The sequence below is a fragment of the Chinchilla lanigera genome, unplaced genomic scaffold (assembly GCF_000276665.1).
Source record: "Chinchilla lanigera isolate Chin_1 unplaced genomic scaffold, ChiLan1.0 scaffold00032, whole genome shotgun sequence".
In the NCBI taxonomy this organism is placed as follows: Eukaryota; Metazoa; Chordata; class Mammalia; order Rodentia; family Chinchillidae; genus Chinchilla; species Chinchilla lanigera.
The window spans coordinates 690,291-717,737 of NW_004955433.1; the positions used below are offsets into that span (position 1 = coordinate 690,291).

The window sequence follows — 27,447 nt, forward strand, 5'->3', positions numbered from 1 at the left end:
CACACACAAGGAACTGTCTTGGACTTCGGAAATTTTTTATTGAGGACAAAGCGAACAATGGGCTAAAAAACGTTACATCAGGTGAAGGGAGGCTGAGGAAACCAATACAAAAATGTAGGCAGCTCAGTGATCAACTAAAGACATTTCAAAACTGCTATTTATACTTAAGGCAACTTTAAAAGGGAAGTCTTACCCAGAAAGTGTTTATATAGCATTGAAAAAAAAAAAAAGTAATTTGGAGTAAAACAGCTAAATTATCTATGCAAAATCTGTACAGCAGGGACCTGTTTTCAGCAGGTAAGCCTATTTACAAGTAAGAAGCTCTTACTCTTGTAACGTGGTCCTGTTTTAAGAGAATGGCTAGCCCACACCCTTGCAGAGTTAGTCCGTAAGGCCTCAGCGCTCCCTTCTGGGCTCCAGGTTGGCCTCCTTCACAGGAGAGCTACGTACACTGCCCTGTGAGCACACATACACACCCGCCCAGCGCGCGCCTTGAGTGAAGGGGTTACGGCTCATTCAATTTTGTATCTACAGTGGCAATCAGTAGGCGCTCAATGTTAAAATAAAATTATTTTATACCCTATTTACATTCAAAGATTACCCCCTTTACCCTCCCAAATTAAAAACACCAAACTGCTACAGATTTACTATGGTTTTCACAATACAGTGCTTTGGGGACTTTTTAATGTAAATAAATATGCTACATTTACTAATTTTCAGAGTAAATGCACAAAGTTAGCATTCTCCTTGGAATGGAAAACTTGCTTGGAAGTTACTTCATTCTTTTCCTCTTTTTCAAAAGTGCATCTCGTAGGGCCAGCTGGAAGGTAAGAAAAATAAAAAGCATTTGAATATGACAGCTCTTAAGTATCCCCATATACTAATTTGGTTATAAATAAGCTTACTGGAAAAGGAATCAGCAAGTCAATAAACCATCCTGAAAAACTACAACCAGTGAAACATGCCCTGAAGATCACTTGCACATCTGGGGTAGTGGTCGCCGCACTTCCAGGAAACGTGCAAAGCTCTCCACAGCTGTCCCCCCTCGTGGGCACAAGCCTCCAACAGCAGCAGCTCCAGAGAGCAGGGACCAGCGCGTCACCCACCTCCAGAGAGAACACACAGCACCTTCTGGTTTGTATCGCTGTTAGTGTCTTGAAGTTATGGATGGGACACTGTCTGAATTAAAGCTAACAAAATAGCAGATCTTCTTCCAATACTTTTCTAAGATTACATATATTCCTCTAAATAGGACACATATGTACAGACCACTTAAAGATTCTTGGATGGCATTCACCATCTGTGCAGATTTAAGGTAACACCTACAATGTACAACTGGAAGCAGAGAAAAATGATCCCTTATATGCTAATTTTCAAATGCACTTGTTTACTAAAGTAAATTAACTAGAAAAAATTTACAATAAATAAATGCTATTATCCTTATAATGGCTCAGATATGAAGATACTAACTTTGAAATCAAAACTCAAAGTTAGGGCTCAAGATAAAATATTTTAGTTAATACAAGCTTTTACTTTTTAACATGTGTAATTTGGGTTGGAAGTATCCAAGATGAAAACAGTGAATTATGTACTCTAATTAGACTCACTCCAGGCTTTAATCTCCTCTAGTCCTCTAACCAAAGGAGTTAGGTTCCTTTGAATTAGAAGATGAAGATTTAATATCTGGAGAAAAAGACAACTTAAGGACAATGTTTGAAGCGAACCCACGACATCCCTTACAAGGAAAGAGTACCCTCTGCCTCCAGAGGAAACACACAGCACTTCTCCAGTCCGCGTGGGTGTGGTATTTGGGAGTTGTCAGTGGAACAGATTGTCTAGCTTAAAACCAACAGGAAAGCAGATCTTCCTTCCCAGTTATCTTTTCCAAGATCATATTTATTCTACTAAATAGGACAATACAGACCATTTGGGGCTGGGGATTTGGCTCAGCGGCACAGCGCCTGCCTGGCAAGCACAAGGTCATGAGTTTGATTCCCGGTACCGGAAAAAAACCAAAACCAAAACCAAAAAAAACAGACCATTTACAGATTTTTAATTTTCTCCCCAAAATAATCAGAATAAAATTAGCAAGAATAAACCTAAATTGCCAGGAGTGGTGGCGCATGCCTGTGATCCCAGTACTCAGGAGGCTGAGGTAGGAAGATTGTTGCGAGTTTGAGGCTAGCCTGGGCTACAAAGTGAGTTCAAGGCCAGCCTGAACTACATAGCGAGACCCTGTCTCAAAAAAAGACCAAAATAATAATAATAATAATAAAGATTAAACCTAAAAAAAAAAGGTAACCAAGGCCAATGGATAATCCTAAGTGTATGATGAATACTATTCCATTAATTGCAAACACTATCCTACCTTTAAAAACCTCTAGCTTCTGAATCTTAACAAGGTATTTGTTAACTTCTTTGTTTTGTTAAAACACATTCTGGGTGGGAATTGCCTGCCTTTACATCTAAATGTCCAAGCTTTTTGGATTTTTGATTCCTTTCCTTCAGCTTATGCCTGGACTTTGGTTGTCTTTGTAGACAAGCAAAATAGTTAAGATACCCAAGATATAAGTTTATAAATTCCTTTTAACCTAATTTGGCTAAGGCAGTATTACTTAGACTCATTGGTGTCTTATTTTCCTCAGTGGTAAGTGCTTTACTCATAGTACCTCCTGCTGCACACTGACTGAACAAGTTAATGGAACTCTGGAATCGTCAAGGCACATGGTAAGAACTATGTATCTTAGCTAATGTTGGTGCTATGGATTTAATTCTGCTTGTTAAACTCTCTAACAAAGCACAGGCCATTCTCAAACTTCCTGTTGCCCTTCCCCCTTCAAATGCCACCAACTGCATGTAAGACATAGGTGTACTGTCCCTCCTGCTTCTTCATCTTCCTAAAGGTTCCTATAAGAGCCTCTCCTCCTCTATCACATGTTTTACTGTCCTCACCTAGTTACCCAGAGTCACCTCTTCCAGCCACGTAAGATCCAGTTACTACAGACAGTGAAACATCCCCACGGGGGCTGCGGGGAGGAGATGTGAAGTGTGACTCTACGTTCCCTGACAGAAATGGGGTCGGGCCACGGGGCACTTGGAAGGATGCTGTGGAGCTGCGGTGTTTTATCAGGGCAGCCACTAACTACACATGGCTGTGCGGCACTTGGAAATGTGGCTGTGCTTGCTTTGGCAGCACATATACTGAAATAGGAATGATGGAGAGATTAGCATGAACGGTGTCTAGTTCAACCGAGATATGCTCTGGTGTGAAACAGATGCTGGATTTCAATTAACTCAAAAACAAGACTGTAAAATATCTCACAATGTTTATACTGACTATGTGTTAGAATGATACTATTTGCTTACTACATTAAGTAAGACATTATTAAAAAATAATGTTATCAGCCTGGCATGGTAGTGCAAGCCTGTAATCTCAATTCTTTGAAAGGCTGAGGCAGGAGGATCATAAGTTCAAGCCAGCCTGAGAGACTTAGCGAGACCATGTCTCAAAATAAAAAAGGGGCTAAGATTGCACCTTTGTGCAAAGGCCCTGGGTTCAATCCCTAGTACCACAAAACAAACCAACAAACACATACACACTAATTTTTCAGAGATGTTTCATAAGTTGCTGACAAGGAACAAAGCAGAATTTCTCTACCATGACAAAAAAAGGCACACTAGAAGAAGTAGGGGCCCAGGGAAAACCCTTCACTAAAATGTAGCACGGTCACATAAACCTCATAATGAAGCAAAGCTCTGGCTACTAAAATGTCATTAAAAGGTCAAAGAAGGATAGATTAATAGATTGAAGTACATTCAACTATATGACAAAATTAAGAGTAGTGTGGCTTTTCTTAAGAGTGGGGCCATTTATAATTTAAAGATATGTTGAACACAGATGAGAAGATTACAAAACCACTCAGGGAACCCAGAACTGCCACCCACACAGACATGGCACTGCCCTGGGGTGGGCGTCACCTCCTCCTGCAGGTTTGCCCTCGGCCAGCTATTTAGGGACACTGCTTCAGAATACATGACTATGTCAGTGGGGAGCTGATTTCCTGGAGCTCCTTCACAGTGACATTTGAATACACGCTGGTGCACTCCCAGGAGGAGAGAAACAACTTAAGTTTTCTACAATGAAATAAATTTATGAATAAACAAAACCACCTGAGTACCCACTCAAAGGCCATGAATGGGTAAAATGAAATCCCAAAGGTCTGTTAACATCGAAGCTGTTTGCAAAGGGCACACAGGGCAAGGATCATACCAACAACTGAATTCTTTGTCTCTCACTGCTTCCTGGAAATTGTTTCTGAGATAACACCACACAAAATGATTACCTTTCAGTACCAGGTAGAAAACTGTTCGTATCAATTAATCTCACTGATCAAATGACACAGCATTTTAGCATGTGAAAGGATCTCAGTGGTGATCCAGCCCTTTCCCTTTACTTAAAGAGAAAAATGGGGTGACGCCCTTGGTCCCAACCAGCATAGGACAGGGATTTACCCGCCCTCATAGCTCCCACCCCTCGGTGCTCTCCTGGTCTTCAGAAGCTACAACTCATGAAGCCTAAAGCAGTTTTGGACTACAGACCTGCTCCTGCCCCCTGCGCTGCAGGTCACACCCACCTGCTTCTCTCGGAAGGACCGCTTGGTTTTGGACCGAACATTCTGGCTGTATCGCATCATCATAAAGTTCTTCTGTTTTTTCTTCTCTTTATTTGTGGAACTGGAAAATGGATTCATTTTGGTTTTCTTCCTCACAAATTCCTTTCGGTCTGTCTTTCCAGCCTACCAGCACAAAAAGATTCATGTTTTTTTTTTTAATAGTACACTTTCCAAGTTATCAGATCAATATAAATGCAGCCTGTGTGCCAGGCACTCTACTGCATGCTAGACACAGCATGGTCAGAATACAGTCCTTCGTCCCAGACTCGTCCAACGGAGAAATGGCACCAAGTATCATAACACAGGAGTGGAGCTCCTCACCTGGGAGAGTGAGGCAGGAGAATTCTGAGTTCAAGGCCAATCTGGGCTACGTAGTGACCCTCATCTCAGAAAAAGGAGAGACAGAGACAGACAGAAACAGAGGCAAGGAGGGGAAGGGGAGGGGAAGTGCAGAAGGGCAGAGGGGGAAGGGGAGGGGAGGGAGAGAGGAAGGGGGAGGGAGTTGAGTGGAAGGAAAGAACACAACTCAGCCTGGTGCTGGGAGAGGATGTTCCCAGAAAGGAATCCAAGTAAGCTGCATTTTCAGATGAAGGCATTCATGGTGGGGGAAGGGGAGAGCTGTGCCAGAGGTAGTACAGGATACACAAAGGTATGGGGGAAAAAGAACATGGGTTTCTGAATTCATCCCAGTAAGCTTAGTATAAAACAGAATGCTGTAATCCTAGCACTCAGGAGGCTGAGGCAGGAAGATCACTGCAAGTTCAAGGCCAGCCTGGACTACAAAGTGAGTTTAAGGTCAGCCTGAACTGCATAGCAAGACCCTCTCTCAAAAGACAAAACAAACAAATAAACGGAATACAGAGAAGGAACTAGTGTGGGATGGCACCTAATATAAAGTAGGACACAGCACAAACAGGTCCAGCACAGGCCAGCTTTGTAAACTTGACTGTTTTCCTGTTAGCTCTGAAAATGTACTAAGCCTCCTGATACCATAAACACAAAAAACAGCCCTCCTGTGCTTTATATTTTGTTTTGCAGGGGTTACATGTCTATATACTGTTGTCAGAATTCATTTAACTCAACAGTTAACACCTGTGCATTTTATTCTACTTTAATTACATCCTTATTTAAAACATTATAAAAATGCCACTCTAAATCAGATGCAGTAGTGCATGCCTGCAAACAAAGCATTCTGGGAGGCTGAGGCAGGAGGATTACAAATTCTATCTCTGCCTGGGGAACTCTGGAACTTAGGAAGACCCTGTCTTAAAATAAAAATTTTTAAAAAGAGCTGAGGATGCAGCTCGGTGCAAAGGTCCTAGGTTCAATCTTCAGTGCTGCCAAAAAAAGGCCGTTCTATGGCCAGATTCTGGATTATACTTCATTTCATTTGCCTGGCTCACCATTGCAGTTGCTAGTCGTGTCTCCTTGTCAGACTTGGGTTTTTTATGAAGGCGCTCAATGTCTCGAAGAGATAGTAATTCACCCCTGGAGTGAGAGAAAAATAAATGCTAAGTAAGAGTGCAATTCCTTTCCCCACTGCTTTCATTACCGTGCAAGCAGACTGACAACTGGAGCAAATGCTACTTTACCTGGGCTCCTCGTCACTGTCTATTTCAATATATTTCCTCTTCTGGGCTTTCCCTGGGGCAGCAGCAAGCTCCTTCCTCATTTGGGCCATGCGGATTTTCTGGAAGTCCTCTTGAGTCAAGACCCGACTGGTGCTGACAGCTGCGGCCTTGGCCCTCCGCTCCTCCGTGGCCATGCTGCTCAGCTTCTGGGACTGCAGAGCACAGATGGGCTCAGGGTCGTCCGCAGTGGGGGCTCTGGGACATGCAAATGCTGGTCTCCAAAAAGGCGCAGCACAAGCCAAGTCTTGGTGAAGATCAGAGGGATGTACTTATACAGAGATTTTAAGACTTACGATCTCTTGCTGTTCTTCATCAGAAGAGTGGTGCACATCGACCCATTCACCATCAGCCTCCTCCTCTTCACTGAGACTGGTACTTTCCCACCCATCTGTTTGAGAAAGAACTCGCTAAAAGAACCATCACTCCATGTTGAATATTTACAGCCAGATGAGAGAAATCTAGCAATGGAAAAGGTATGAACCTTGAACAGATTCTCCACTGGCCAGGAACTGAGCAGTATTCTTAAATAAGCCACCTCAATTTAGTTAACTTAAGGAATGGGGATTAAATATTGGCCACATATCACAAGCCCAAACCATATAATCACTTTCTCTGACCCCCCAGCTCAACAGAATAAGGACACACTCCAAAGCCAAGTCCCACAACCAGAAATTGTGGCCCACACTGAAATCATTCAAATCACACCTGACCCTGGAGTCCACATTCTTCTCCCTGAACCAACTGTATCCATCATAACTGGACTTGAGTATTATCTTGAGCATACAGCAAATATCTTATCACTTGTCTAAATATACCAATATATGTATAAGAAACGAGTTTCCACTATTCAGAGAACTAAGATAGAAAATGTTAGTGGTGAAGGAACCTTGTAGAACCCAATAGGGTGGCTTCCCACGATCTGCAGTGTCCCATCTGTTTGTTCTGGCATATACACAAACACTCACATAAAGCTCCCAACTCACTCTCTGGTTTCCTGTCTTGCCATGTGATCTGAATAACGGTGAAACAAAAGGGAACCTCCAAGGACTACAGTACAGCTCAGCGGTGGACAGCCCATGGAGCATGTGAGCACACACGGGGCCCTGGGTCCATCCCCAGCACCAGGGAGGGGAAAGGAAGGGCAGGAGAGAAGGAGGAAGAGGGAGGGAGACAAGGAGAGAGGCAAGGGAGGGAGGAAGTGAACCTTCATCATTTTCAGCATCCTCTTCTTTCTCAACTTCCAGAACCTCTGCTCCTGGAATGTAATCTTTAGCATCTAATTCACCATATTCTTGTACTCTTGCTTCTACGGAAGCTTCTGTAGGTTTGCCCTAAAGCAGAAGAAATTGTTTATGATAAGGTACTCAGGTTGCAAAACATGAATCTTGAAATATATGAGGCAGGATTACGAATTTAGAGGTATTAGGTTTTGGCCACAGATACAGCAAGAGACAGAGACAGAAAAAACAAGCCTTTGCTGTCAGGCACGGGAGGGCTGCTAGGACTGCAGAGACCCTCAGAGGACGGAGCTGGGGAATGGGTTTTTATCAGGTTAGACTAGGGGTGCAGTTAACATGGGCGGGCAATGTGTCATATTTGAGAGGATTGGGGGTTTGTTAGTACATGCGCATGCGGTCTGAAGAACGAAAGTGTGTGCCCTGGCTGGTGCCATTTTTGGGATTCAGGTGTCTATCAGAAGGTAGTACTATGAAAAATGGAGGTAACCAAGTGACAAAACAGTTCGCTTGTGTCTCTGGACAAAGTGAACGTCCCACAGCCAGAATGCTGCCCACTATTTTCTCACCCTCTTCTAATCCAAATTAATATATTTGCAGTTAGTAAAGAAAACTGCTCCTATTTTTCAGGTCTCTAAAGTACCATCTGTCTTTCTGTTATATATGCACATCCCTCGCTCCTCGGAAGAGGTGGTGCCTGGTTGGGGAAGGGCCTGTTCAATCCCAGCATGAGCTACTGACTGAACTGAGATTAAACTTTCAAGTTTAATCAGCCTGACAAGTTAAGACTCAGTCATGGTCAAAAAACATGTTCCATCTACAAATATGTCAGCCCATGGTATTCAGTCAATTATATTCTAAACATAAATAAACCATGAGCACTATCAGTACTTTTAATGAAAACAGCACAAACACTACAATTCGCATTGCAGAACACTACTCTCACACTCTGAGGTCACAGCCCTCAGATCAGCAGCAGCAAGCCTCACCTACCCGGAACTTCTTCTGTAACAGCTGAGGGTTCAGCGTCCGGAAGAGCTGGATCAAAGTCCTAGCAGACATCATCACATCTGTAAAATAACACCTTCATTAGAAATCCTGGAGCAAAGAGCACAGTGAGATAAAAATGAGTCACACTGTACTCTCTGGCCTATGGAGAATAACACACAACTTACTCTTATCTTTGTGAGTTTTATACTGAGCCAGGTCTTGGAGAAGTTCCTCAGTCATGGCAAGAGGACATCGCGCTGTTATCTCCTTTATAGCATTGATACTAGAAAAGAAAAAGTGAATTAAAAATAAAGCAACTTTATGTGGCTTAACTTAACAAAATTTCCCTAAGAAGTGGAATTAAAAGGAATGTAAATTGGATTTTATGTGGCTTAGTTCTCTAAACGGCAGCATGGGAGAAAACACATGGGTGGCAGCTGACCAGGCTCCGTTCCAGTTACCCTTTCCTGCGCTAGTGGAACAAAGAATAGTGTCCTACAACCAAGTCATCCCAATGCACCTGCCTCCTGTAGTAAAGGTCACACAGCCTTACTCTCCAAACTAAAGAGAGAAGAGACCAGGTCAGATAAGGAAAGCTAACGGTCAGTCAAGCTGCTATCCCAGCAATATTTTCTTTTTCTTCTTCTTTTCTTTTTTGATACCAGGAATCGAACTCCGAATCTTGCACTTGCCAGGCTGGTGCTGTGCCACTGAGCTATATCCCAGCCACCTACCAATATTTCCCAAGGGAGATAAAAAACAACTGTCTAACTTATCAGTTATCAGGATAGCACAGACAATCCTTAAACTAATGATTTTTAATTGATCAAAAGGGCCATGTATATGTACCAACTCCCAATGATAAATGTAATCATTATGTACTGCCAACATGTACTAATAAAAAAAATTATCAAAAAAGGGAGCTTCCCTAAAATTAAGAGTGATTCAATAGTAAACCATTTATTTCAGGGAAAGACTTACATTCAGGGTGGGAAGTAAGAGATAAACTTTGAGAGGTTGCCCATGATTCCCTTCCAAGAGTAAAACTAGTTAAAAACCAAACTGCTGACTAGAAGCACAAGTATCTTTTGTTTGAGTCCCTACTAAAATTGGCCAATAACATAACAACAGTGAGCCTCTTCAGAAGACTAGAGTGTATTTTACACCACTCTACCAGGTCACACTACCAGCTAAAATCATACAACTCAGTAACACAAAGCGAATCTAGCACACTAAAAACATATCAAGGGCCCCCAAGCATGTTCTACATACCCTACTGTCATGACTTCCCCAGAGTTCTTGTCAGTCACAAAATTGTTGGCCACAGTCATGAGCAATGACTGAATGATCTGAGTTAGGAACAAAAAGGGGAGATGAGCACAGTGAATGTCTGTACCCATGCAAATCCCTGTGGATGAGACAGTAGGTTATTCACATGGGAAAACAGCCCCCCTACTTCTGTCTGGGGTTGGAAGAGGTCAAGACTGAGGAGCGCAGACAAAAACATGCCACTATATTTTACTCTGCTCATACCACTACATTTCACTTTTACCATTTTTTAACAGATGTGAAAACTTCTTTTAATACAGTATAACTCAATTTTTTTTAATCAAAGAAAGGGATGACCAGCTTTGAAAAATAATCACTATAAACTTACTAATATTCTTGACCTCCTCTACTCATAAAATATAGTATGAAACAAAATCAGTATTAACCTGTCCAAAAGAAACTTTACTTCTTGGGAGCTGTACAACTGAGCTTCTTGTATTATCTCCAAGAGCTAGTGTTTCCTCTGCTCACTTAAAAAGGACAGCAGAAGGGAAACAACCCTGTGGGAAAGACAGACAGACCCAGCAGTGGCACCATTCTGCACATGCCAGACCCAGAAGTCAGGCTGAGCACGCTCACCTCCGGAGGTACAAGGTGATGAGAGGCTTGTGCAGCGAACAGAAGGATCTTTGTTACTTCTGAAAACAGAAGAGGCGAGAAGAGTCACAGATCACCTGACTCAGGACAGCAGCAACACGGCCAGTAAGGTCCAGCCCTCAGGCTACTGCCCTGTTCCACCCAAATACCCAACTCCCGGCCCCACAGAGCATCCCTTTGCTTCCTCCAGGTCCTGCTCAAGGGCTGCCTCATCCACAAGTCCTTCCTAACCACGCAATTAAAAGCAGAACCTGTCCCAGCACTCCTGCTGCCCTTACTCTGCCTTCTTTCTCTCCGAAACACATCTTTACCTGAACACACTACATACAGCTCTGTCTGCGGCAGCATCCAGGGGGATAGGGCTTTCTGGTCAGTGTGGAATTCTTAGTGTCTAAAGCAGTGGCCAGCAAAAAAACCACTAAGCAAACACTTACTGAATGACTGAAAACATACACACACCTATACCCCTACTCTCTCTCCAGAGCACCGGCAGAGTTAATGCACAGAACAAGGCCTTTGGAGAAAGGAAAGTGAAGCACTTCTTGACTTGAACCTAGTCATTTTTCCTCTACTGACACCTCGCAGGCTCAATCTGAAGATCAGATGAGATGAAGGATAGAAAGTACTTTGCACAGTGCTTTAGCTCATTTAGAACCTCAATAAATGTATCTTTCCTACCTTAGCTCAAATTCAGAGGAAAGAACCATCTCATCTTTCCTACTTTTGTGTTGTTTCTAATTAATAATACACATAAGGGAAACAAGATATAAGGTAAAATCCTGTTATCTGTGATTACCACGTTTGGTAAAAGATCAAACTTCTTTTCTAGAATGCTCAACGTGAGCATTTATCACACTGTAAAACAACTTTTAGAAACTGATCTTTTGCTTACTATTTGTTTACTATAGTTGATAAACAGAACATCTAACCCATCACAGACTGGAGAAAGAAAACGTAAGAGCTTCTTCTCCCTTCTCTCCTATAAAACACACAGTACTTCACTACTAACCGTCTTTAACGATTCCAGAATGAAAGACTTTAGTTATTCTAATGCCAAAGCCACCAAGGGGCATAGTAAGTGGGCAGGTTACCTCTCTGGTGGGGCTGCAGAAACCTCTGGAGAAAGGGGTAGAAATTGAAGAGAAAAAGCTGGGGAGAGAAGAACGCATGGACTTTAGTATTTATGTAACTGAAACACAATTGCATTTTCCCATAAAGTAACTACATCGCCCAGATTAACTCATTTGAGATTAACTTTTACTTTTGTCTCAATAAACAATCATACCCCAGGATGATTCAATGTATTCTAGCAAACAACGAAGAGAACTCTCAACTGAGAGATGCTTCACTAAGCAAAGGAGGAATAAAGTGTACACGGAATAAGCGGAGACAGAGGAAACCAAAACGTAACATTCTTCTGCTTTTAAAACTCCTATGGCTACAGAACTGACATTTCAGTGTCTAGAAAAAGGAACCGTGCCGGTATTAGAGCTCCAGAGCAAAGGACAAAGTACAAATTTGAAGCTGAAAAGCTTCAAATGATTTAATTTGGTATTGAGAACCCACACCACTGCCTTACTTGTCCAGCCATCTGACCACACTGTAGGAACCACTGTACTCAGGACCTTAGAGAAAGCACGAGCTTTCCGCAGCGTGCTGAGATAGCCACGCCTAAACCACAAATCACTTTGCTTTCCTATCAAGCTCAAACCCAGGTCTGACCTGAAATTACTGCACAAATGTTACAAGGACTGGGGCTGATCCAACTCTGGGACCACAGCCCATGAAGAAAGCAACGCACTCACCTGAACAGACAAGTTTTTTGTAGGGAAAGGGAATGAGCACTTTCACTTGTGTGCTTTCACTTTTAACGTGACATATAGCTGGACTAGATTTCCAACAAACAAGCTCTTTTACTTTTCCTAATTCTGTGGTGGTGGGGACAGAATTACTGGAGATGGAACCCAGGACCTTGCACCTGCTAACCAGACCCTCTACCACTGAGCTATATTCCCAGTGGCCATTTCACTTTTTTATTTAAAAAATTTTAAGGAAAGTAACATGGTCAATAATCCAGTCATGAGATCAGGCAGGGAACAATCTCAACAGCCATTTGACCTAAATTTATTATGGGCACCTTTCTTTTTCTATGGATGGTGAGTAGTCTGAAGAGGAGGTATATGAAGCCCCTGCACAGATATACCATATGGACATACATACCATCAAGGCGCTCTTACAATGTTTTAATAAAAAATAAATGAATAGGAACTGGAACTTTACAAATACGACAAATTTCCTAACCGAGGGGTCTGGAAATTGGGAAAGCCATGTAGGGTTAAACTGTGAAATGTAAACCAGGTGTGATGGTGCACACCTGTGATCCTAGCACTCAGGAGGCTGAAGCAGAAGGATCACTGCAAGTTCGAGATCAGCCTGGGCTACAAAGTGAGCGCAAGGCAAGCCTGAACTGCACAGCAAGACCTTGTCTCAAAGAAAACCCTGTGAAATGTAGTAAGAAATAATAAAAATATGTAGGTTATATAGGCTCAGGAAAATTGTATACAAAATGAGTAAAAAGAAATACAAAAAGAAAACACCAAAGAGGTGCCCATAAACTGAATGTATGTAAAAACTAAAATCTATACTCAAGGGAATGAAAACAAAGTGATAAAAATAGCTACTGCAGGGCCGGGGACAGAGCTCAGCAGCACAGCGCCTGGCTGGCAACACGAGGTCATGAGTTCGATTCCTAGTACCAAAAAGAAAAAAAGGAAAAAAATAGCTATTGCAGACTGAAAGATTGTTGCTAATTGTAGGGGTATAGACAGCCTCAAGAGTTAAAGGTAAGATATGGCTTTAATCTAATGACTTTCCTCTTACCAAGAATATTTCTACTAACATTCACCACAAGATTCTACGTCTAACCTCATGGATTCCCACCAATCTGGAGATGAGGTTCATAAGCATCATCTTCACTTCAAACCTCTCCTTAGAGTTCTCTAGCTGCTTGAGTAGTTTTTCTGCAAAATCTGGAAATAAGAGGATCACAAAGTTCACTGTGGGCCCACAGTCTACACAACACTACCTGACAGGGCAGGAAAGGGAGTAGTTAGATCAGAGAAGATTAACTGCAGGTGAGCATATCTTCAATGGTGCCTGTGTTCATCTTAAGGATCCATGAGACTGACCGTCACACCGAGAGTGACTGTGTGATAGGCACTCTACTGAATTATTCTCTAAAGCCTTGCTTCTCAAACTGTGGTCTACAAACCAGCAGCATCCAGTCAACCTGGGACCTTCTTAGAAAAGTGGGGTTTGTATGCACATCCAAGTTTGAGAAACACTGCCCTAGAGCAAACACTGCTATACATTATACAGTACAGAAACCCCATGTCATCTAAATCACAACCTCTGAGGTTAATAGGACCCAAGCAGTATACGTTCATAAATTCTCCAGGTAATTCTAACGTATGGCCAACCTTGAGAACTTATGTTTTAGAACAGGGTTTCCCAAGGCCAGGCATGGTGGTGCAAGCCTGCAACCCCAGCACTCAGAAGGCTGAGGCAGGAGGATCACCATGGATTCAAGGCCAGGCGGGGCTCTATAGTAAGATCAATGCCAGCCTGAACTACACAGTAAGACTCTATCTCAAAAAACAAAAACAAAAAAACAGGGTTTCTCACTTTTGATTTCATAGAACATTTTCTTGTTTTTTGGAAAAGACCAACAGACTACCAGTTTTCATTTGGCTAAGTACAATGCCTTACATGTTTGTGCTGTTAAAGCCATGAATCTCAGAGGGACTTGTTCTGCCATATTTTCACTCTTTCGCTATTAAGAATCACTGTTTGTCAATGTAACTACTTATCTTACAACCAAGTAGGAGCAACTAAGCATTTGTTGTCCGTCAAGTGACAACTGTCTTGTATCCCTGAACATCTGGAAAGCAGAAAACAAAACCAGCAGCAATAAAGCCAACAAGGAACTTGCAAAGTCACAACATACCTTGGGGGTCATGGATCAAGTGAATAGCTGAAAAGTTAAACACCTCTGGCTTTTTCTTCTTCTTTTGTTTCTGAAAGAGAGAAAACACTTTCCACTCTGAATTACAGTGATGCGAACTAATGTGAGAAAGGCTGTTATCAAGCCCATTAAAAGCTACTTAAAAAGAAAAAAATCCTTCATCTAAAAACTTCAACTGAGAACCAAAGATGGTTTTTGCCTTTTAAGATTAAATCTTGAGAATGCTTCAGCCATTAGCATCTGGGAAATTTAAAGGATTTTGGAAATACAAACATTAAAAAATACATGAGGACCAAAGTCATGAATTTCAGTCATGAATCATTAAAAAATATCAAATGCACTTTAATTCTGTACTCCTGAGAAGACATACTCTAATACAATTCGCTTTGATAAGAACAAGTGAAAATTAATTTAATCTAAAATATTAGCCATAAAAATTTACCACATAGTCAGGTATGGTACCATACACATATAAAAATAGCATTCTGGGAGGCTAAGACAGGAGGATTGCAAATTCCAGCCAAGCCTGAGGAACTTACAAGACATGGCAAGACCTTTTCTCAAATAAAAAATAAAAAGAGCTAGGGGTGTAGCTCTGTGTGAAGGCCTTGGAGTCAATTCCTAGTACCACAATAAAGAAAAAAATCATTCCTCATACATTTCTAAGTTTTTTTAAAAATGCTATTTCTTGATTTCAAAGTCTTAAAAGCTCTGGATAAAAACTATTTACTCTTCATTCTGATGATTCCTACCTCATTTCCCAAGTATAAATCTCACCTTGAGCACTTTCATTGCCTTTTCCAACTTCTTCTTATTTTTGGAGCTCTTCTTCCCTGTGGCATATTGCACGAGCAGGTCTCTTGCTGTGGGTCCTTCATCCTGAAAACAAAATTACTGTATAAAACTGAAAATAAGGAAAATCTGAATAGAAGCAACGTGTAACCCTTTCAGCGGCATTTTGGTTCTGTACTCTTTGCACACACCCATCGAAAGTCAGCACTGCAACTCAGCACCCGTGGTGCACACCTGTAACTCTAGTTACTCGACAGCCTGAAGTAGAAGGATCTCAAGCTCAGCGCCAGACTGATCCACTCAGCAATTCTATCGCAAAAGAAAAAAGAAGAAGGCCTGCAGATCATAACTCAGAGGGAGAGATCTTGCCTAGCAAGCAAGCTCTAGGCTTAATTCTTGGCACTGTTCAAATAAATATATAAAACTTTTAAAAATAAAGTAAAAAGTATGTACATACGTCTGGAAAAACAGGCACATAGAAAAATTTTCAGTGCAGTACTGATCTTTGTGATTATATTCTGCTTTTGCTTTTCTTTCAGTATGCTATACAGACAGGTCAACTTTGCTTTTATTAAAAGAAAATGTGAACAAGTATTTACCAATTGGGGAAAGCTTAAATAAACTAATACATTCATATTCTAAAACATATGGAAGTTATTCTTTAAGATCCAAATACACTGGCAGATCTATAGGTACTGACACATAAAAAGCAAGTTGAGCTAATACTTATTATTCATCCAGCTTTTAAAACCTATTATATATTAAGACTTTATGTATACATACCCATATATAAATACGTAAGGAATAAATGGCTACCTGGGAGAAATGAACTGGGAAGTAGAAATAACACAAGGTCAAGAAGATATCTACTGTATCTCTAGTATCTGAAATCTCTCACAATGGAGATGTAATGGTCACACATTGTTTTAAAGATGTGGATCACATATTCCACATCTAGTTATCAAAATGCTAAAATATAGGCGATTTTTAGGACTTTTAATACCTCTAAGAAAAGTTCATGACACCATAAATTGATATATATAACCAAAATATTGATTTTTTTCTTTTTTTTTTTGAGATGGTTGTGCTATGAAGTTCAGGCTGGCCTTGAGCTCATTTGGTAGCCCAGGCCTGCCTCGAACTTGCAACGATCCCCCTGCCTCAGCTCCCCGAGTGCTGGGATTACAGGCGTGTGCTACCATGCCAGGCTCAATTTTTTTCTTTTAAAGCCATGACATGATTCCCCTCCCTTCCTCCCTGTAAACTTCACAGATGTTGACATTAGCTTAAGAATACATTAGCAGTAACTTTTATTCTGATTTTACCTATAGCACATCCCCAAATTATGAGCATTGCAGTTGTGAACTTTCACCGATATGAACAGACTCACATTAGGAAAATTCGTAGATGCAAACAAATCACAGAAGTAGCTCATGTGTCTGCTGGACACTGTCACTCAGAGCAATAAGGAAAGCTGAGGAACTGTAAAACTCAGAAGCATCTGTGATTATACTAACCTCAGATTCTGAGTCACTGTCTTTTTTCTCATCTTCATCTTTCCCAAGGAAAAATGTCAGAGCCGCAACCAATATCTAAAGGTCAAGCAGACAGCAGTCAGGTACCTAACCCAGCTCATGACAGAACAGATACTTTCATTTACACTTAATATATCCCTGTGACTAGGATCTGAAGAAAAAAATTCAAAGGTGGTAGGATTTTTGTATCTTTTTCTTAATTAAAACATTTTTAGAATGTCATTTGTCCCGTAAGTATGTAACTTAAAATCTTAAGGGCAGGGGTGTAGCAAGTGGCAGAGTACAAACAGCACGCGAAAGATCCTGGGTGCAATACCCAGCAACAGCACCACCAAAAACAAAACGAAAAGAACCATGAAGATAGTTATTTTTCAGGTACATGGTCAAGAATTCCTGCATTCCCACAAGATGAGCAGCTTCACAGCCCTTCTGACAGAAAGTCAAACACTGTCCTGAAATTTCTTTTATCTATGCCCCGGCCCAATAGAAATAAGGTCAAGAAGCACAGGACAAAACAACATAAATAGCTCCCACTTACTCTAGTGTTCAAAAAATGTCCTGATAATTCTGTTTGTCTCTTCTCCAGCACAGAGGACCTGAGGAAGTGGTCTCAATACAACAAGCAGTCTGACCACACCCACTCTGTGACCACACATGCCCCAACCCTCTGCCTTCCTTCCCAGAAGTGGACCTCCCAGGACAGTGCTCACCTTGGTGACCTTGGAGAAGCACGCAGTTGTTATAACATTGACGGTTTTGGCATCATTCCTGGAAGACAGCGAGTGTTTTGGAGTAAGTTTTCCCAATACTATTTTTCATACCACAAAATAAACAATATAATAAATAAATACTAATATCCTAATATTTTAAAAGTTAGGGGGGTGCTAAATTAGTCAACCACAGGTAGAAAATTTAGTTACATTTTAACCCACTCTAGATGACAGAAAATTTGTAGCCATTAAGATAAAGTATTTGAAGAATGTTTAATGACACAAGAATCTACTCAAGGAAGGTGCAGAAAAAAATCAGTTAAGGAAAAAAACCGTACAATAGCAAAATTCTAACTATAGTCAAAAATGCACATTAAAGGCCAGGGATATAGCTCTGCGGCACAGCACCTGCCTGGCAGGCACAAGGTCCTGAGTTTGATTCCTGGTACCAACACCCCTAAAAAAGGACATTAATTAAAGACCAGGAAGGCATACTGTAAAATATTAACAGTTATCACCCCTGGGGGGGGATTATATGTAATTAACAGAAAACTTTTCTAGTTTCTCCAAGTACTCTGTTGTAATGAATATTACTTATATAATAAAAAAAATCAAAACAATAAGCAAAACATGTGAGTTGGGACACTATACCATAAAAACAAAGTCATTAAATGAAACAAACCATTAATTGAATTGACTTGAAACCAGAATAGTAGAATTGGTAGTGCAAGTTTCTGAGTCAGATCTAAGACTGAATTTCAGCCCTGCCTCTTAATACCTAAACTCTTACGCTACTAACTTCCATCTCATCACCTATAAAATGCAGATAATTCCAGATCAGCTGTGTGTTCCGAAGGCTGGATGAGGTAAAGCAAAGTGTCTGACCCTATTAGCTGTTCAAGAATCATAGTCAAGGCCAGGGACATCGCTCCGTGGCACAGCACCTGCCTGACAAGCATAAGGTCATGAGTTCAATTCCGGGTACCAAACGTCATTAGTCATTTGGATTGCCTCTGCATTTTTACTTCCAACATAATCTATGATGAGTATACTAAAGAGTGCAAAACCAAAGAATTATACACTTGTGTATGTGCTCTGTGTTAATTACAAGTGGAAACAAGAATCTACTTCTAAAAAGATTCACAAATCTCTTACCAGATGTTCCTTCTGTAGAGCTCAATCATCACATCCAAAGACATCTTGGCTGCAGTCGCATTGCTGTCTCTCAGCATGGTGTACATGAAATTCTGCAGTACCTGAAGAACAAGACAGAAAAAAGGTTTAATACACCAATGGTGCCAGTAATAAAGACAAAAGGACGTTGGGCATGGTGGCTCACGCCTGTAATCTTAGCACTTGGGAGGCTGAGGCAGGAGGATTGTCGCAAGTTCAACGTTAGCCCAGACTACATAGCAACACTGTCTCAAAACAAAATAAGTAAAAAAGACAAAATGATACTTACTATGTTTACTTTATTGTTCTTGTGTTTTGCATTTATATTCTTAATATCAGTCACAATATGTGTGTATAATGTCTGAGAAAAAGAAACAAAAACATATACACATTAACCCTAATCAACATTTCTAAATGTGTTAAATTTGGAGAAAAGTATAACTATACAGAATGACTTAATTTTTCCTATATTTCATTCTTTCACAAAGGAAATAAAAAACAAACAAAGGAAATAAAAGGCAAAGTAAAGTTGTCTTCAAATAGTTAAATATGAAGGTACTACAAGGGGTGATCAGAATCAAAATTTTAAACACTACAAATATTTAAATTTTTAAAAATTACTACAGAAAACAGACTGAAGTTAAACCCCCTTAAAATACTTCCCCTCAGTCTGAACACACTCATTCCATTGTTCTTGCCACTTTCTAAAGCAGTTGCAGAAGTCTTCTGTGACTTTAGGTGTGATCAAAAATACAGTGAATGTTGCTGACAAGTACCACCCACCAGAAAAGCAGCCTGTCAAAGCATTACGCTGTGTCCTCATCCACCTTATTCACCAGAACTGGGACTGTTGTGGATTCTGGCTCTTCTCCAAAGTCAAGAAGAAAGGTAAATGTTTTGAATTGATTCTGGACTTCAAGGCAGCTATAACAGTGCAACTAGATACTCATGGAAAAAAGATTTCCAAACTGCTTCAGAAAGTGGCAAGAATGACAGTATGTGTTGGAAGAAAAAAAAAACCTTTGGGGGAATTAATAGCAATGTCTTTTACTAAAACCAAGTGTTTCAGAAAGTCAACAACATACACTGCATTTTTGATCATACCATATACAACCCAACAATTCCATTCCTAGGTATATACTCCCAAAAATGGAAACCTAGGGGCTGGGGATTTAGCTCAGCGGCAAAAGCGCTTGCCTGGCAAGCGCAAGGTCGTGAGTTCGGTTCCTGGTACCGGAGAAAAACTAAAAAAAAAAATGGAAACCTATTTTCATATCAGTCTTCACAAAAGTATTTATATCACCATCATTCGTAACTGCAAAAAAGTAGAAATAACCCGAATGTCCACTACCAATGAATGGATAAACACAACGTGGCACATCCATACAATGAAATATCATTTGGTAACAAAAAGGAATGAAGTATCCACGATGAACCTTGAACACATTATGCTAAGTAAAAGAAGATACGTACAAAAAACCACATATTTTATGACTCCACCTATGTGGAGCTAGAAGAGATAGGGAGACTTACTGCTATTTGGAATGCAGTATGTTTTGAGGGTGATAAAAATGTTCTAAAATGTACTGTGGTAATGGCTGCACAACTCTGACTATATTAAAAACCAGTGTAGGTGGGTAAACTGCACATGAATTATAACTCAGTAAGCTGTATTTTATTTAGAAAAGAAACTAGGTACGGTGGTATATACCTGTAATCGCAGCCACACGAAAGGCTGAGGGAGGACGACCATAAGTTCAAGCCCAGCTTGGACAATTGAACAAGACCCTAACTCAAAATTTAAAAAAAAATTTTTTTAAAGGGCTGGGGATATAGCTCAGTGGTGGAGCATTCCTGCTGGATTCAATCCCTAGTATCCACCCACCCCACCCTGCCTCCCCCCACACACACATGCACAATTGCTTCATTTACCAAGCACCTAACTGAACGCATGACAATTCTGGGAATACAAATCTCACTGGTGCCCAAAACAGAAAATATTAATAACAACAATAAAGGTTACTTTTACTGGACAAGTTGAGCACAGCTCTCAGTGTCTATGCGCTGGTCCTACCAGTCAGCATAGTGCAATGGTAAAGGGCTTGAGCATGGAAGCCACACTGGAGGAGTTTACATTCCGGCCTCATCGCTCAGAATCTGTGTGACCCTGGGCAAGTCATGCCATCCATGTCTCTGAGCACCAGCCCTTTTATCTGTAAAGTAGTACCAACAAATACAGCTATGAGCCCTAACTCACTGGGATTTGTGAGCAAACAAACAGCAAAGTAAGGACTCAGTAAATGGCAGCTATCCATGCAATACAGCACACAATGGCTGATTTCTTTCTTATTAAAATTATTAGCTGCATCCAATGATGTAAAGCATCAATAATCTAAAAGACTCCAAACTCCACAGTTTTATGTCACGTCAAGGAAGAACAAAATGTAAAGGGAAAACTCTTGCTCTTTACCTTTCGCAGAAGCTTATCGTGGCATCGCAGAAGTTCAAAGAAGAGCTCCAGCAGACTTGATGGACTGATGAGATTCTTATTTCTCAGCAAGATCAAAGCTTTGCAAAGTGTCTCAGGGAGGAAAATAGAACATGACATAAAACAAAGAAAACAGACCCTAAATATCCCAAAGAGCTTTCTGCCTCTCACTAATGTGGCCTTTTCCAGGAAGCAGAACAAGCCTCTGACCACGTGGGGCTCACACTGGGGGTGGGGAAGAGAGGCAGAAACAGGAGCATGGCAACACATGAGAAGGGTGAAAAGGAAGAAAAACACGAAATGCGTGGTAAGTGCTGACTAAAGAAGGGTGAGTTCACACAGGGAGGTCAGGGATGGCCATTCCGGAACGAGCCTTCATATGACAAGCCCTAGCGGGTCAAGAGTAACACAGGTGAGGTAACTGACATAATGTACTAACTGGGGTTGTCACCTTCCAAGACATTCTTCTGAAATCCTGTCAGCACTAAGAATGGCCCAGCAGTAGTTGTAACACTTTTTCATTTGCTTGGTTTTTGGTTTTTTCAGACAAGTTCTTCCTATGTAGTCTTGAACTCACTGTGTAGCTCAGGCTGGCCTTAAAGTTACAATCCTCCTGCCTCAACCTCTTAAGTGCTGGGATTACAGGAATGCACCATCATGCCTAGGTAGTTGGAACACTCTTGCTTACCACCAACTCTCATGTGTAGCCCTACCACCCAAATTTTTATTTTGTTTTTTTTGAGACAAGAGTCTCACTATGTTCAGGCTGGCCTTGAACTCACTATGTAGCACAGGCTGGACTCAAGCTCATGACAGTCCTCTTACTTCTAATGCCACTCTCCATGGATGGAAAAAGAAAGTCTAGGCGAGGAATTGATTTTCCATGTCTTGGGGTAGGTAGAGAATAAGTTTGGAATTATTTTGATGCTTTCAAATATATCAGGGGCACTATTAAAGGACTAAGAAGTTCCTTTCAGCCAAGTGGCAACAATTAAAACATAAAATAATAAAGCTCAAAAATAAGTTAGTAGAGGCTGGGGATGTAGCTCCATGGTAGAGCACTTGCCTACTACACAGAAGGCCCTAGGTTTATCCTCAGCAAAGCAAAAACACAAAATAGAAACAAAACCAAATTAAAAGAATACTTTAAATGTGACTACAATGTTCTGCCAAGAAATACAAAGTTTTTTATCTATGTACACAAGAAAAAAAATGGAAATGATTCCAAAAGTCCTAAAGAAATACCGAAATAAATTAGATAGGAAAAGCCAGTGGATGATAAGGATTGGTAGCTATCATAATAACCAATGAAAAAGGGAGTCCTTCAGTGTGTTTCAAATAATTCCTTTAAAGAGAAATGCTAACTATACAGGCTCATTTCTCATGTCCTAGCAAAGAAAATCTTTACTGTATGTTTTGAAACTTATTTACCAGGCTTGGGGTTGTAGCTCAGTGGTTAAACACTCCTTTGCATGCACAAGGTCCTGTGTTTAATCTCTAGCAATGCAAAAACAAAATCAAAACAAAAACCCCAATAATCATCACAGAACATTATAATCACAGGCACATATTCATTTATTTAATGAGCATGCCACCTGACCAGTTTGGTTGAGTACCACCAGCCACACAAAACTTAAAAGAAAACCTCATTAAGACACCAAGTCTCTAGTCTCAAAATCTCTAATCTGTATAACCTATCTAGCCTTGCAGACTTAGTCACAAAACTAATGACCCCATGTTCCAACTAAGTCAATCAGCTGAAAACTTAGAACCTGTACCTTTGGCTTGTCTGTGATGGTATTTTTCTTTGGGACCTAATCACATAAATAAAATCTTGGAGAAATATAAAAACAGGAGAATTATAGAAAGCCTGGAAACATGTAAGAATAAGAAACACAGATGCATGTAGGAACTTAGCATTTTTTACAAACTTTAGTATAGGATATTAACATGTGACCCTAACATCTGTGTATGTATTATGTAACAGTGTTTGAAAAGCAATGTATTGAATTTGAAAATGCCTCACTTCAGCTGAGCTCCTAGAAGCAGCGTTTGATCAAGGTTTCAAGTGACCTGCAGGGGTGTGCGCTCACCAGGGAAGTGAAGAGAGCAGGGGGTGGTGGAGAAGAGAAAAGCCAGACGAGTATGTGTTCTTGGCTGGAGATGTGCTGCAGTGCAATCCCAAGGGTGTGCGGAAGCACAAACCTCCAACGCAGAGTTGCAACCACTTGGGGGCCGTCAGCAGTCCATATCCACAGATGGGGGGAATGGGCATTCTGGGCTGGTGCAGAAATCTTGCCCAGTACCCAAGCTCAACCACTTCTGTGACAATGTTTAAGTGCCCAACCTTCCGCTTAATGTGCACATTTACTGAATGAAATGTTAGAGAAACTACAAACTGTAATTAGGGTTCTTGATGCATATGAAATTTGAATGACTAGCAAGTATGACCCATTCTGAAGAGGGAAAAAGAGCACCCTACATGGTTGGCATGCTACAAAAACAGAAAGATCAGAGAGAGGCGAAGAGATGAGATCAGAAACAAGTAGGACACAGATGACAGGCAGGAACTTAAAAGACAACAATAATAAGTTTGCATTCTCTCACAAGGATAATGAGAAGCCACATAGTAATCTAAGAAAGGGTTAACCATTTGGTCTGTATTTTATAAAGATGGTTAGCTGAGAGGCTGTCTTCATTTAAGCATATATTCTATGCACCTGCAAATACAGTACAATTCATTGATCCAAATACCGGTCCTACCATTCGAAGATCTGGGTCTAAGACAGTGTGATTGCAGGAGAGAAGATCTTTGAGCTCTTGAGGAAAGTTACTTAGATGCTCCGGATAGCAGTGAGCAATCTGTAACAAAGCAAAGATTTTTCTGAGGTTTAATTCTATCCTACAATTCAGATGCACAGATTTAGGGTGTCCTGCAAAAGGCTGCGTTCCACAGAAGTAGGTGGCTCCAAATGGCCTTTTCCCTCCTGCATGCTTATTTCTTACCATTTTCATAGTTCTACTTTTTGTACAAAATTTGTAACACAATTTAGAACATTCTTGTATGATGAATTTGAAGGAAAGAATACTTTCAAGATTTTTGTTCTAGCTGATTCTGTGAAGGTCCAATGAATCTTTTAACTCACTGGTGAGACAGCAAAATTTGTAAAAAGATAAAGTTCTTTAAAAATCTTAAATTTCCACTCCCAATGGTGTGTAACATTGATTTTTGTTTTATTCAGAAATTATTTTCTTACCTGTGCTATAAACATCACCAGCTCTGCCAGTTCTTTGCTGGGTTTATTTGGTTGTAACTTGAAAATCTCCACATTGGATTGGTAGTGGTTAAATTGCTGGAGAAACTATAGAAAAAAAAAGAAAATTCATCGCATTGTATTATATGACTATCTCAGAATAGAATGAACATCTATTCAGTAAAAGTCTTAGACGGCAGCATGCAGAAAAATGTGTAACTAATTAAAAACAGCTCCATCTTACCCCTATTACTCTCCCTCTTCTCACTACCCATGTCATACTATGGTCTCCTTTTTGTTCTTCAAAATACCAACCATGCTCCTGCCCCAGGGTTTGTTTGTATGTTTGCTGTTTATTCTGCCCACACTGCTGTTCTTCTAAATACAGGCACAGCTCTTCCTCACTTGTTAGGTTTTAAACTCACAGATTATCATTTCAAGATCTTCTCTGACTGCCCCAGTTCAACACCCTCTCATCCTCACATGTATACAGACACTTTCTTTTTTCTCAGACAGGGTCTTGCTATGCAGTTCAGACTGACTTTAAACTCACTCTGTAGCCCAGGCTGGCCTTGAACGCTCTGTGATCCTCTGTCCTCAGCCTCCCAAGTCCCGAATTACAGGCATGTGCCACCATCCTCAGTTTATACAGTCACTTTCTTACCTAGCTTTTTTTTCCCCACGGTGCTTACCATTGTTTGACATACATATCAGTTGCTATTGTATATTTCTTCCTACTATAATGTAATCTAAGGAAAAGAGAATTTTCATCTATACAGTTCACTACTAAGCACACCACAGGTAATTAGTATTTGTCAAACAAATGAACTTCAATTAAAGGCAGTATCATCTACGGCATACAGAAATTTTTAAAAATGAGTCATCTTTCATTTGTTTTTTCTTAACCCCCACATCCACTCCAGCAAGAAGTCCTACTAGCTCTACTTTCCACGTAGAGTCCTCCCAGTCTGTCTTAATTCTGTTGATAATTAAAGCGGCACCACTATTCCTTTGCTGAACTATTCTAAAATCTATTGTATTGGTTACCTTGATTCTATTCTTGCTCCTCTCCAATCTAGAGTGTGTGTGTGTGTGTGTGTGTGTGTGTGTATATGTGTGAAATCTGAAGACTAAAAATTTTAAAAATAATTTTTAAAAAAATTTTTTGAAAGAATTTCTTGCTAAAGTCATCCTGGCTAGGTTTTAACTTTCAATCCACCTACCTCAACCTCCCACGGTGCTGGGATTATAGGTGTACACCACTGCCTCCACCTTACCAGAGTAAACTTTTTAAAATGTGAATCAGATCATGTCACTTCTCTGTTTAAAACTCTTGCTCCCAGAAGCACTGAAAGTATTATCACTGCAGAAAAGCCTACCTTGTTCATGGGATCCAAATCAGCAGCATCTACTTCTAACATATTCTTGTCCAGTTTTATTTTCTTTACGGCCCTCACTAGAAAGTATGTCCAAGAGAAGGTAGGTCTCTTCTCCGTCTTATCGCTGTATCACTGTACCTAGAATTATACTGAGCCGCAGTAGGTGGCTTGTGTATTTGCATATATGTTTAAATGAATAACAAGAGTAGATATTATGTTCTTCTTACAGCCTGAATACACATATAGGCTCAGTGATTAACCTTCTCTGGGCACACAAACTGGTCAACAGAACCAAAATTCTGAGTTACATGTACAACTAACGCTCTTAAATAAAGACCCACACAGGCTCCCACTTACTACTTTGTCAATGGTAAACGGTACTTTTCACACCTAGAGCCTTGCCCACCTTACTAATTTCTTGTGCCTGTTCCTGACTCCTTCTTGCCGTTGCCTCTGTCCCTGAAAAGGCTTTCTAATGGGCCCAAAACAGTACCTGCTAAAACGCTTTCAAGTAAGCATATGTGAAAGCTTGCGGGGGAGAAAAATGAGAAGGGCAGACAAACGAACAGTGCCGACCGCTGAGCAAATTGCAATGCTCCAAGGAAGAATCACAGGTATGTTTGATGCTTTGAAGCAAACGCCTGTCTGGAGCGCAACTGGACAAAACCACCGCTTTCACTCTGCCATCTCTCAGTCCAAACACCTTTAATTTCACCATTTGTAAAATCGGTATACAAACTGCATCACAACCTTGGCCTAAATCAACCTCACGTTTCCCCAGAGCACAGTCTGCCGCCGACGCCACGCTGCCCCGCACTGAGGCTGAGCCCGCTTCGTCGCTCGTCCTGAACCCCGGCTCTGAGCCCGGGGTGCGAGCGCCGCGCTCTTCGGACGGGGCTCGGGACACAGCGGGCTCGGGGAACAGGAGGCATCCCACACGCGCCCCTCAAGTGTTGCCAACCAGCTTCTCCCGGGAAAAGGCCGAGGGGCCCGACCGAAGCGGCCCGGGCGCGGCCCCCGCCTCTCCACCTAGCGAGGTCGGCGCAAGGGCCCCAGGGAACAGCGACGCACAGCGCGTGGCCGGGGGACCGGCTCGACGCAGGGGCAGAGGGTCCGAGAGCCGCAGGACGAACCACAAGGCAGATTCCCGGCCCAAGCCCCGCTCCTCGGAAGAGACCCCGAGCACAACAGCAGCCTCAACCCCGCTCCCGGGGTCCCCGCACCGAGCGCCCGCGTCCAAGCGCCCTGCGCGCACCTCCTCGATGTAGGCCGGCGGATCCCGCTTGATCAGATTCTGTAACTGCGGCAGGTTGCTGGGCAGCTTGTTGTTGTTTCTGCCGGACATGCTGGCCGCGGGCTGGCTTCTCGAGGAGCAGAGCTAGGGAAACTCGCGCCCGGCTCCCGAACCTAGCCGGAAACAGCACGTGGGACTCCCGGCAGAAGGCGCCATATTGACTTCTAGGAGAGCTACGGAAGCCTCCAAGTGTCAAACTGACTCGCACCGCCGGAATGCGCTATAGAGGTTTACGTGAGAACCATTACTGCCCGTGGGCAGCCGCTGAAGCTGCGAGTGTTTCTGTAATGATATGAGATGTAAAGTTTTGGGGGTTTCGCCTTCAATTCACACGAACTTAACA

The 27,447-nt window shown here is 41.5% G+C and overlaps 1 protein-coding gene across 1 annotated transcript; it reads right to left on the reverse strand.

The window, feature by feature from the left end:
* Positions 1-14: 14 nt before the first annotated feature.
* Positions 15-27,447, reverse strand: Sdad1 (SDA1 domain containing 1). The gene is made up of 22 exons (XM_005388162.2): positions 27,066-27,447; positions 24,435-24,539; positions 23,941-24,039; positions 21,160-21,270; positions 18,979-19,050; positions 18,672-18,772; positions 17,517-17,574; positions 16,789-16,863; positions 15,257-15,358; positions 14,462-14,531; positions 13,381-13,484; positions 11,547-11,604; positions 10,438-10,496; positions 9,802-9,878; positions 8,715-8,812; positions 8,533-8,609; positions 7,509-7,635; positions 6,598-6,692; positions 6,266-6,456; positions 6,077-6,161; positions 4,635-4,796; positions 15-820 (listed from the first exon to the last, which is right to left on the reverse strand). The coding sequence occupies exons 1-22, from the start codon at positions 27,153-27,155 to the stop codon at positions 773-775; spliced, it is 2,064 nt and encodes a 687-aa protein (XP_005388219.1). The 5' UTR covers positions 27,156-27,447; the 3' UTR covers positions 15-772.